Source organism: Phasianus colchicus, chromosome 11, assembly GCF_987193195.1.
Source record: "Phasianus colchicus chromosome 11, bPhaCol1.hap1.1, whole genome shotgun sequence".
Lineage (NCBI taxonomy): Eukaryota > Metazoa > Chordata > Aves > Galliformes > Phasianidae > Phasianus > Phasianus colchicus.
Window position 1 is genome coordinate 18,535,076 of NC_143446.1, and position 13,096 is coordinate 18,548,171.

The 13,096-nt window shown below is 39.5% G+C and overlaps 1 protein-coding gene across 2 annotated transcripts in view; it reads left to right on the top strand.

Annotated features, from left to right (window-relative positions):
- The window catches only part of CNTN6 (contactin 6), a 137,467-nt gene that overhangs the window by 85,699 nt on the left and 38,672 nt on the right, over positions 1-13,096 (top strand). For both annotated transcript variants that reach the window (XM_031605672.2, XM_090148467.1), the window contains exons 10-11: positions 1,926-2,055; positions 3,031-3,181. In XM_031605672.2, coding sequence (XP_031461532.2) covers positions 1,926-2,055; positions 3,031-3,181 — 281 coding nt within the window. The remainder of the gene's footprint in view (positions 1-1,925; positions 2,056-3,030; positions 3,182-13,096) is intronic.

A 13,096-nucleotide genomic window follows, 5' to 3' on the forward strand; every position in this document is an offset into this window, starting at 1 on the left:
TTATCTAGTTTTTCTCTTTGAAGACAGTGATATTTAAAGCCTGCCACTCTACAATTGCATCGTTTCAATAAAAAAAAAAAAAAAGGATAAAACTCTACAGAAACATTTTCACAGTGCTTACAGTATATTGTAAATGGAATACTTCAGGCAACAAAATACTGAATGTTATTGCTCAATGGATGAAATGGATAGTTTGCAGGTGAAAGTACAAGAGATGTGTAATAAAATATTCAGACCATCACAGCACCCTGCTTGTTGGAAATATGATGCTTTCCATCTCGGGGCTGATTCTGTGGATATCATCTGCTCTCTGTAAAGCCCTTTTCCCTGACCACCTGGTTGGTCATCTCTGCAGTATTCCTGCTTGTGTACATGGTGTGCTTTATTCTTCTCTTTGTCTGTGTAGTTCAAAAGAGCCAGCTGAGAATGGAGTGGGATTCAGCATGTGTATGAAATGCAAGTTTGCTTCAGAAGGGGGTTTTGTATTCAAAGGATGTTTGTAAAAATAGAATGCACCAAGAGGATAGCAAACAGCCTGAAGGTAAAACTAAGTACGCAGAAGATATTTGTAGCAAGAGCCTCAAAAAATTAACAGTAGATAAGTAATGTAATGTTGTTAATTAGCTTGCAATACACCAACCATACAGCCGCAGGCTGTGATCACATCAAATTTCTGAGCTGAACAAGATTGGACTCAGTCAGTTCTTGGTTGGGAGACCTCCAAGGAAAAGACAGAGCACTAAAACACAGAGCTCCATGGCTCAGTAGGTGGCACCCTCCTCTCTGCAAGCACAGAGAGAAATCTCCCGCAGGGATGCAGAGGGCTAATCTGTTCTGCGCTTCACAGAGATCTTATAGATGCTTCTAGCTGTTCAGCAAAGGACTGTACTGCTTAACGTGTGTTCCCATTACTGTTTCAGAGGCAGTAGAGCCGGAGTAAAGAAGAGGCATAATAATAATAGCAATATCTGTTGTTTCAGATTTGCACTTGGTGATGGAATTTATATTGCCTGTTGTGGGGTTCTTCCTCGCAGATCTGTTTTGGAGAATGTACTTGCTCTTCCTTCTCAGTGTTACACTTGCAGTGCAGCCAGAGCTCTCCAAGACTAGTAACAATTAAATCACAGAATATTTGGCTTTAAGTTATGCTTGTATCATGAAACAGGCTTTTTAATTTGCCAAAATAACTTAGTACACAAAAATCAACCTCTTGTCCAAATTTACCTATTGTGCAGTTTTCTCTATTTCAGCAGAATTACACCAAAGCAGTGTATGTAAATAGAAATTCAAGCCATGAGGAACATGTTCCTCTGAGCTGAACAGCTGCCTATGTGCTCCAATAGAAATTTAGGAGTTGGCTTTCAGCAGAGAGCTTTTTCACCCAGAGGATGGTGAGGCACTGGAACAGGTTGCCCAAGGAGGCTGTGGATGCCCCATCCCTGTAGGCATTCAAGGCCAGGCTGGATGTGGCTCTGGGCAGCCTGGTTGGTGGCTGGTGACCCTGCACACAGCAGGGGGTTGGGACTAGATGGGCACTGTGGTCCTTTTCAACCCAGGCCATTCTACGATTCAGAACATTCTCAGTGGATCCAATGATACTTCAGACTTTTTGGCTATTTGAATACCTCTGTCACCTGGGGAGGTTTTCTGATCACCTTCAGTTATGATCATTGGATTAATAGAATAGGGGGGTTTAGACCATGAGTTAGGAGGTCTGGAAAGATAACAACTATTGTAACTGATCACTTGTTCACTTCTAAATTTTCAAAGAAAATAGCACCTCTACTCCTGAGTTATGATCAGGTGCAACAGTGTGATACCAAAAATGTTTGGGATTGTATGTTTGTTGTATGTTTATTAGCTATGTTAATCTTTTTCTTTCTTTCTTTCTTTTGTTTTTTGATTGATTATTCTTCCTTTATCAGGAGAGAATTCAGGTGGAAAATGGAACTCTTATCATACCGATGCTGAATATGTCAGACTCTGGCCTCTATCAATGTGTGGCAGAAAACAAGTACGATACTATTTATGCCAGTGCTGAATTGAGGGTCATAGGTGAGTAAATGGCATTAAAATGGCATGTAATGGGACACTCCCTTTAAAATCTGAGATAAAAAAAATGGCTAAATTTTACCTGGCAATTCAAGGTTGTTCCTATTTTTTTGCTGCTTGAATTTCACAAACTGTATGTAAATGTTTATTGGTTTCATGGCTGTTTTGGGGGAAATTTCTAATCCCACATGTGATCTCTTCCAAGTTTAAATAATGCTTCTCACTTTGTATTTTGAGCTATTCATAGCTATTTTGCAGCTTTAAAAATAATTTCAGAAAGTGGGAAAAGTTTTAATATTACATAAAGCACATATGGCATGTGTTTATATAAAAACATAACACGACAAATAATCTCATGAAGAATAACCAGAGATGCACATAAAATGGGATTCTTTCACAAACTGTGAAAAGTATTCCAGTATAGATATCAAAACATAAAGGCTGTTCTACAGCTAAGTGCCACTGAAAGCAGTGAAACACTGATTTTGGGAGCACCTAACTGTTGTACAGGACTTGTTTTCTCTTTCTCCGAGAGAATTTTCCCATAGATTACTGGACAGATCTGTGCATAATGCTTTCAGAAAACAGATGAACTGACAGTCACTGAAAAATGGTGTTTGTAATTGAATCCTCTAAACGCTGTGGGTGAAGAGCAGTGACTGGGGTCAGGAGTGAGCTCTGTCCCTACTGCTGATGTGGCTCAGGAGCCTCCCTTACCCCAGACAGACATGTTGTCCCAGTCTACAGAGAATCCCAAGGAGAGGTGTCTCACTAGAGAGTTCAGAAGAGCAGTGTAAATAAGACTCAGTGAATTCCATGCTTTTTGACTCAGATATATTCCACGTGTTTGACACATCCACTTCTGTAGAAACCCAAAAAGCAAAGCAATTACTGAGTTCACCTACTGTGTTACTCAAAAGAATTCAGCAAGTTTGTTTAATAACTCATCAGCTGCATTCTGCTCTTCTTTATTCTTAGCGGCAGCCCCCGATTTTTCCAAAAATCCAGTGAAAAAAACATCTGTTGTTCAAGTTGGTGGTGAAGTCACCATTGGTTGTAGACCAAGTGCTTCTCCCAGAGCAGCTATTGACTGGAGAAAGGGCCCCGAGGTGCTGCGCCTGAACAAAAGGTACTGTAATAAAGCAGCTGCTGGATTGTTGGGTGTTCTTTGTTTTAATATCATTTAAACATCACCGCAACACAGCTGAGTTCGTATTGCTTTTGACAGCTTATTGATGGAAAGCTTTGATGCCAGAGGCCTGTTCTTCTTTAGCAATAGCCATACAGTCCTGCAGATAGAAAGCTGATTGAGAACAAAGACAAACTGAATACGCTGGGGTAATTGTATGATACATACGTTTGTGTTCATCAGCAGTTAACTCACTGCAACGCTATTAAAGCCAACTGTTTGCCACGTGCAAAAGCCTGAGTGAATCAGCTTCATGTAGGAGACATCAGTGGAGGCTTCAGGGAAGTGGAACGTACCCCCAGGCTGCAGCATAATTGCTTGGCATCTGTACAGGTTGTACAACAACCCATGCCTAAATCATCCTCCATATCCTCTGTCTGTGCTGTTCAGGCAGTACTGAGCCACTGGATCAGTGTGCCAGAGTGCTCCCTTACACACTGGTATGTGGTAGCATGGTCTTGTGCAGGGCTTTGCTGGCTTGGGGTCTGTCCTGGCTAAATAGCTGGTTTGTGAGTTGCCACAAATTCACTATAGTATTACCTGCTGATAGCAATTAAACACTAAAGTATCAAAACTAAAAGTAACTTACAGACGTGAGTAAGTTGTGAATAGCAGACACGGTGTAAAACAATTCTATCCCCATATATTATATTCTAGATATAATAGATATTCCTATTATATAGAAATGAAGGCAAACAGGCAGAATAGGCAGCGGTGTCTAAGAAGTGAAATCTTCCTCAGCAGCTCCTTCAGTTCACAGACGTAACAGCAACACCATTCTATCACATCATCACTTTCAAAGCCTAAACCAGAGCTAGTAATTCATAAAGTTCTGGGTGTCAAACACCAGATTTTGCAGACAGTACCAGTTGTTCAAAGATGCTACTTTGGGTCACGTATGGAATATCACTTCAGTTCTCTAAAACAACTTTATCTCAAACTGTGATGCAAGGAAGTATTTTCCTATCCCATACTGCTGTGGTGTACAATGCTGATAAAAGTGAATTTAAGCTGTGTGCAAGAAAGTGCAAAGCTGAGGAGAGATTTCACTGAGGCACTTGCAGCGAAACAGAAAAAACTGGGCAAGCAATCTGTGCTAGAGAATGTAGAGAAATTTCCAGTGGTTTTTCCGTCTCTTGAATAATGCCAGTTTTATTTTCCATTTAACTACTCAGCTATTAACTAAGAATACTTTTCTAACTAGTGCTCGCTCAGGTATTCCTATTTGCATTTTGATTGCACGGTCTATCTGACAAAAATGCCTATTCTTTCCTATTGGATGTGGTCTACCACAGCACACTGCATGCTCAGTTATGCAGTTTGCCGTGAGTAAGCTCTGAATTTTCTGATGTCAGGCAACAGGAGTGAAGAGAGCACCATCTAAAACTTACAATTCAAATCACTGAATTAAGCTTAGACCTTGAAGTCCCAGCACAGTGATATTCCCCATCTGATCTACTCATAAAAAATACTCACATACTGTGTACAGTATTTACTTATACTCCTGTATTAATTCACTAACAATAATTATAAGCACGCTGTAATTTTTAAGCATCCCATAAGGCCTTTGCTGCTGAGCAAAAGTAAACAAAAGGAGCAGGATTTGCACTGAAGTGAATGGGAGGATTTTAGAACACTTCATGTGCAAAGCATTATTGCCTGTGTGTCCACTGGTGCGGGGTAGAATTTGAGGCTTTGGGATTATTAAATGACAAAATAGATAATGCCACAGCTTTAGAGAAAGTAAAGTAAATCATCTGTATGGTGTTTTTCACAGACATCTTTGTGATAGAAAGCAGAAATGAAAAGAGGTTTTGTATGGCTGTAATTCCTCTTCACAGCTAATTAAAGTACTAAAATCACACATCTTTGCTCATAAAAACCTGCTTTGACTTACTAGTGTGTATGATTAAATCCTGCCATGTCACGTACAAACACACTGTTTTAACTAAACCTTTGCTTGTATCAGTTCTCATGTTATTATGCAGCATTTGTAATCTCTGTAGATTCCTCTTCTAGCTTTTTTTTTTTTTTTTTTTTTAAGTCAGGTTGGGCTATGTATGCTGGAGGGAAAAAGAAAGAAAATACCAATCCCACATGGTTCTGACAGCAGAACTGTGATGGACACGTTGCAAAATAAGTCAAACCCCATAGCTTCCTGGGAATGACTTGGACAAATTTGATCTTTTGTTACAGAAATACAGCAGCTAGTCTTGTTTCACCCTAAGGGGAAAAGGATATTCTTTCTTATTCACCTTCCTCCTTAGACTTGTAATAGTTTATTTGTGATGGTTGTGGCATATATGATCACTGCTCTGTTTGATCCTATGAGCTCTTAAAGCAGTGTTATTTTGCAATATTATATTAATGTCAGTTAAGTACATAAGTAGAAATGTGCTAACTAGGAAGAGTTAAAAAAAAAAACACATCCATCCTATGAACATAAGCACTGTGAAATATTTTATACTTGATTTCCTCTTTGTGTGCCAAGCTGCAGAGCTTGGAGAAGGTCCTCAGCCTACAGCCCCTTCCCAGGGCACAGACAGCTTTCTTCAGCCCCACTTCTTTTTCCCAACTTCTCTGTAGCTCAAAAACATCTTTGCCCAGGTCTTCAACTACTTTTGTGCTCTTGCTTGTACAGAATACTTCATTACTTTTGAATCATGTACAAAAATCCTTCAAAACATTCCCACATTAATAAATTTTCACGTTAGATGGCAAAGGAAACTGTCTGTACCTCTATCAGATCTGCTTCCTGATCCTTATCTGATTAAGTACTCTATTTCAAGATTCTCTAAAATAATTGAAATCCACTGTCAGGAGTCACTCCCTGAATAGTGGGGTTTATCCTTGCCTCATGCAGCTGGCTGCTTTAGAGACAGAACTTGAGGTTATCAAATACGGGAATCAAAAGGAAATCCTGCAGCTGACTAACCCAAGCTCTTTCTACCTGCTCTCTCCTTCCTGTGATCCCCAACCTGCTCCTCGGGATCATGCCAAGCTGTGGAGTTTGACACAGGTGTGAGCTGTTTTGATGTTAGCTATTCTCAGTAAGTCCAAAGGGAGTTTTCTTCATCTCACACCTCACTGCTATCATCTCACATGCCCACAGAGGAGAAGTAGAGAGAAAATACGTAAAGGGAGAACAATTAATATATTAAACACAGCAAATTTTCTAGTCTAGATACTGATCTCATCATGAATGCTTGTCTTTTTAGTGCCGTTGGTGGGAGCCTCATGGCAAACATATTCCTGAAAAATTCTTTTTGATTGAAGCATTTTAATAAACGGGAATTGGAACCCTATGTACTTACCAGGGAGAGGTGCCATTCCCTCAGCATGAGATGAGGATCCCCAAACACTGTAGTGAATGCATATAAACATATGATTCACTCCACTCAGAATTTAAATGAAGACTGCTTAGGGAAAACAGAGAAATGAGGTAGGCTGAAAAAATGCATTAGTCATATACAGCACTTTCCATGCATTAATAATCAGTAATAAGCAAATATTCATAATTTAAATCCTTTCCTGAGGACTGGGCAAGAAGTATGTCAATAAAACATGCTCAATACTTGTTGGCTCCAGGTCTTGCATGCAGGATTGTGTTCAGCCCTATCTCAATGAAGGATGGTAATTGATTTTTGGCCATAAGTAAAGCTGCTCTACCCTGGCATATTCTCTCTCCCATGCCACACTTGCCGTTGGTATTTTGCATTCAAGTTATTGCCATTTCTCAGAGGAAATATGGAAGAATGGTTGAAACAGCTGAAATGAAAAGCTGTGTTGCAAGAATTCTGTGTGATTCTGAGCAGATGTTGTGGCTGGAGCCTACCATTATGAGGGCAGAAAGATGACCTGCTAATTGCTGAGGTCTTACAGCTGCTTTTTGGAGGCTCAAGCTGGGGGGATTCTCCTGCTCTCAGGTGAGATGCAGCAACCCAGCAGGTTGCATTGGCTGAAGGGTTGGCTCCTCTTATAGCCATGTGTTGCATCTCAGCTGCTCGTGGGTCTCTTGAGCATGATTGCTCTTCTTCAGCCTTTCCAGTGTGCCCAGCTGCTGTCTGCTGCTGCTCTTTTTCTGCTGCTCCACTGTTGAGAGTCAGATCCCCATCTCAAAAATACGTATGTATATACATAATTTTAAAACTTTTTGGTTATTTGCAAGAAAGAGAATAAATAAAGACTGTCTTCTTGTGGGCTACTGTTGGAATTAGAGAAAGGAGGATTTAAAAAAATGAGGAAAACTAATTGGTAAACATGAGAAGTCCTCAATCTACTGCTCAAATACTACACACAAAGCATATTGTACTGTGAAATAGCATTTCAGCTTGAACCAATTTGAGAAGAAATGTGTCAGGGCAGTTCAACAAACTGCAATGAAACATTTCAATTACCAGAATGTCAGCATTGTTTGTTTAGCTTGTATCGAAACCTTCCAGAATATCCATTATTTAAAAAAATAAATAAATAAAAGTCCTGCTTGGGGAGGAATCATGACAAAACGGATTGAAAATTCCAAGTTTTGCTGCACTCTACTAACAAAGGAGGAGATTGATGTTACTTAACTTTTATTTAGCTGAAGTCAATATGCAGTGTAAGGTAGTTATTTACTTTTTCTTGGCAGGCACCTCCATCTCAAATGAGATGCCAAACTTTTAGATGAACAAAGCTGGGGAATGAAACATCCACAGTGTTTGGAAAAGAAAGTGTGTACTGAAGTCACACAGTTGTACAGTACAGACAAAGAGAAGCTTTGCTTGTCGTGCTGCTTAGTGCCACAAACTGCCCTGATTTATGCACTCACTGTTTGCAGATAAAGGTAGTGCAGACATTTGTATGCTAGTAGCAAGTTTTACATGCACCACATTTTCTTATACTATTCCAGCACTTAGCATTCTATTCCCAGCTTTCTACATCGATGTGGCTAGATGAATAGGAATGGGATATGAATGTTGCTATTATTTTATTTTTAAGTCCACTTTCTGAAGCCTGGATTAGGTGTATCTCCACTTTATCCCTTTTGCTTTTCCATCACAAGAGGCTTTGCATAGCTTTGATGATATGCCTTAACCCCTCTATCTTATCATTGTCTGTGTGCTTGTAAAGAAGTTCATTTCCTATTTTAGCTTTTAAATAGAGCACTTGAAGTGTGGGCATCAGCAATCAGAGCAATTCCAGATATCTTAGACACTATCACTGTAAGTCAACATGAATACAAATTAAGCTTCTCTCTTGATGAAATTCTAATTTTGCTTAGGGAACCAATGAAATTGATTCCACATCTGCTAAATCTGATTAATCACTTCAGTTCCATTCCTTGCTAACAACTAGACTGACAGAAATCAAAGACACGAATTTACCTGCCTCCTTCCACCGTGTTTGGTCTGAACTTGCGTATTAAGATATGAAAACTGCTGCAAAACCTGAGATTGCTGTGTAGAATTGCTTTGGGTTTTCAACTCTCTAGCTGTGCTACTACTACGTATTCAGTGGTAACCAAACAAAACCCATCGTTACACCCTTCCCAAGGGAGCACTGAAAGTTTCAGGGATTGTTCTACACTCTGGCTAAAAATATCTTATTCTCAGATTATAATGGTTTCTGTTTCTGCTTGAATGGTAGTTGAAAAGATATTGTGAAAGACCAGTAAAAGTAGGAAAACTATAGTTCTAGAATATTTGTTTGCTAACAGCCATGCTATTTTACTGTTTCCATTGTTGGGTGGACACGTAAGCATGCAAGGTTTTTCCCGTTTCTTGATAATGTCATCAAATCTATCAGGACCATAAAACACTGCAGTACACACTGATGAGTGAGTAAGCATGAGCAGAAACTTTTGGTGATCCGGCAAAAATGATAATATTGGCATAAGAAAAATTTTAGCACCACAGGGATGCTAGAAAATGTCTGACTGACCTGCAGTACCTTCACATTTCCTTCGTGTTTTTTGTGTTTACAGTTATTTCTGCCTTCACCTTGAGATGAGAGGAAAGGCCAGGGATTAGAAAGCAGATGACTAAGTGAAAGATGAGGAAAGAGATACAGAGAGAAGGAAGAATGAGCACAGAGGAGGGGAAGAAAAAGACAGTATTTTAATTTTCTTCTTAATCTTATCTTGCTTTGTTTTTTCCCTTTCTTCTTTCTCTGTTATCTTTTCATTTGAAGTCGATCCACTGTAAAGTAATGAGAAGACAAAAGGGGCCCCCCCATTGCTACTTGACCCAATGGAACTCTGTCGGGCAGCAGGCAGAATATTAGTGCAATGGAAGACAGAGGAAAAGGGCTTTTCTTTCCTTTTCTCTTCTCTCTCCTTAGGGAGTTTCATAATGGAACAAGCCAATAAACTTAATTTCATCATGTATTACTGACTACTTAATGCAATAGAGTTTAGCAGATCAGATAGCATGAGCATCAAGTAAGCAAATGAACCATATGTTCTCACGTTCAACCAAGAATGACAACCTGCACAATACTGGATTTATTACAATTTCCCTCCTGTATGACATCTCTGTAATACAATTTTAAATTGTTCCTAGACCGCTCCTGGGAACCTTGTTAAGGTGAGCCTTTCTGAGGGGCTGTCCTACATGCTGAGATGTCCCAAGCAATCTGTCACTCTTCTATGTCATATGGAGTTGTAATAAACTAAGCCCCAGTGAGTGTCAGTGTTGTGCCCTCTCTCCCTTTCAGTTCATGTTCTATCCCTGCTTCATGCACATATTCTGATTGATGTTTAGGATTTGATCCAAAGCCAGCTAATCTCACTGGAGCTTTTCCATTGACTTCAACAGGCTTTGAATCAAGGTTCCTAATTAGGAGTTTGCAAAAAAAAAAATAATGAGAGAATGCAACCTTCTGTGCTCCACTTCTAGTCCAAGTTGTACTGCCATGTACGTCATTACTGCTGCACTTATTCGTGTGCATATTGCCATTGCATACAGAAATAATAGTAATGGGTGGAAAACATGCTGTGCCACACTGCACAAGGACCAAATAAAAGATTCCTGATTGAAGAAGTTTTGCCCTAAAAATAATGTTAAGAAGCAACAGATAGATCATCATATGTTGGAGAGATGATGTTGAAAGATGCAGTAGAGTGATACTGATTAGCATGACAGGAAAGTGGTGCGCAGAGTTAAGTTGGGCCATTGGTGTGGAGGTTGAGATCAACAAAGATGAATGCAGTCAGGCTGAGTAGAGCAGAGGGATTCAGGGGATGAGCTCAGAGAGAAAGTCAAATGTAAAGCAGCAGCCAGAGCTCCTCAGTGGAGGAGAACATGGTTTTGGGGCCGTCTTAGGAATAGTTCACCTGTTCACTAGGGAGTTAAAACAACTCATTCCAAAACCCCTTTCCTGATGTGATTGTTAAAAATTAATCGCTTCAACATTAGAACATGCTACAGCAAGAGCATCCCCAGTACTGCAGGTCTATTATGTGTGAGCATGCACGCAAGCATGCTGCTTCAGGATCTGTGAAAACAAGCCAGTACCACACTGTGTACCTGGTGTCACTTGCCACTTGTATATACAAAACAATTTGAAGTTAACTGCAGGTTTTATTGTACTTTTATTTTTGAAATACATTCTGACAAGCAGAGAGGGAAGAAGATTTCTCTAAGTGAATTAAACTCCCACACAGAGGGTAATTCAGGGCCTTATGTACTGTTTAAATTCTACTTAAGTCCCACATTAAGGGCTTAGTTTTACATCTGGAGTGAATTTGGTTGTATGAATGGCTGCCTCTGATAAGATCTGAATCATAAAAATAATGATTAATGGTGGGATTAGATTGAGTACTATTAGTGTGGGCATACCATCCTGTGCTGGAAGAACTTTTCTCTGATGTAAAGGTCTCTTAAAAGCAACAGAACTTGCCAGCAAAAAGAAAATATTGCAAACTTTTTTCTCTGACAATTCAGTTTAATTTCTATGTGGGTTCTCACCACAGAATTTGTGAAGTCCGGTTCTTGGTCCTTTCCTTTTTACTGTATTTCTTTATCACTTATTTTTGTGAGCTATGACTGTCATGTTGATGTACAGGTATGTAAATGCTACGTTTCATTACGCCCTGCCCATGAGGTAGACCTATAACCAAGAAATATCTCTTTTTGGCTGTGCTTGCTGGGGTGCAGCTCGTGTCTCAGTCAAGTTCATCTGACATCTCATGGCACTGGCTTTTTAGATGCAAATTTCAAACAGGACAAGGACAGACATAGGAGAGAAGAGCCATAAATGAGCCATATCTTGTAATACGACATGAGTCCCATTTCTCCATGTGGAGAAGACCAGAACAGTGCATGTTTATTTGGTGCAGCAGACTGGGGATAAAAGGGCTCACAAGCAGCTTAAAACTATCACAGTGATTTAGAAAGCTGGAAGGATGGAAGCGGTTTTGGCACTGATCTTTTGTTTTCTTTCATTACTAACCCAGTTACTTGGTTGGCACATCTTTCTTTCCCATACACATAGAGGTGCTGCTGCCCAGGATTCCTCAGCTACAAGACTGGTGACACAGTAATGCAATAGCTTCAGACAGAGCTGCAGACTGATGGTTTTGCTGCTTTTTTCCTTTGGCCGTCACATAAAGACATCTGCCTCACATTTAGCACTCAAGTATCTGAAAAACAGGGCCTAGCAACCATAACTATTTTATGCTAATGGGAATGCCATCTCCTGAAAATATTATAATTTGTCTTGAAGCTTCATGATGGCATAAAATTCAGTTCAGATGCCTGTATATATTTGAATAACATAAATATGTGCAATCTCAAATAGCAGAGATTCTATGCAAAAATAATGTTTGTTTTTAGGAACAGTGAGAGATTTTGGAAAATAGTAACAGTGTTTTGCTGACACCTTCTACCATTGCTAATGGCATTCTTTTCTAAGATACTTCAATAAGACTATTCAGCTTGATTGTGTAATTTTGTTTTGATCTAAACAGTTAACATGGATTTTAATGGTATTTATTTTATTTCCAGTTAATTGTCAGTCAACTTTGAAGCTGTTCAGATAAGGAAAATCTTCGTTTAAGCGTAGTTTATTAAATGGCAGTACTATTAGCATACAAATTACACTCTGAATAGATAAACAGGTACAAAGATCATTAACATATAATACAGACAGTTGGATCTCAGATGGGACTCGGTGGGACCTTTTCAAAAATACCAGAGCTGTCATCCGTAGGTACAATTCATTCACTCAGTCAAACTTTACTCACATTTACATCTGCATAAATCAGTAAGAACTGAGTCACTGGAGAGCTGTGCTCATGCGTCTGCCCTTCGCTCGCTTCCCCCCATACTTTTTAATTCAGCCTCCCTCGTGCTTTACCAATCTTTGCAAAATTGGAAGAGTCAGTTATTGTCTCGGTGACTGCTGGCATACCCACTAGAAATGTATAAACAATGTGGCTTTTCAGAGCCTATGAAATCAAGAGTGGTTTTGCTCTCGAGCACCAATGTGAGACTGAGAAGATATAGTTACAAATAGGATCTCTCAGATAATAAAAATTACTTTGCCTCTGATTTCATCAGATCCAGCGTGTTCCTTTTTATCTGCACAGTGCCACAGTGATGGCTTCAATAACATTACGAGGTGTCAGACACTTGATGTTGGAGGCAGACAGGAGAAAAGAAGGGTGAATCTGTACATCAAGTATCAGGGTTACTTTATTTGGAGAGGAATTATTTTATGCCCTTGAAGAGATAACTATAATACTGGCAGCGCTGATATCTGCAGGCATAGGTTTGAATCACCCCTGCTATTACACCAATGCAGCTCAACTGATTTTGATGGGGATTTCAAAGACCTTTGCTGTATTGAATTAATGCAATTCACATCCATGAATTA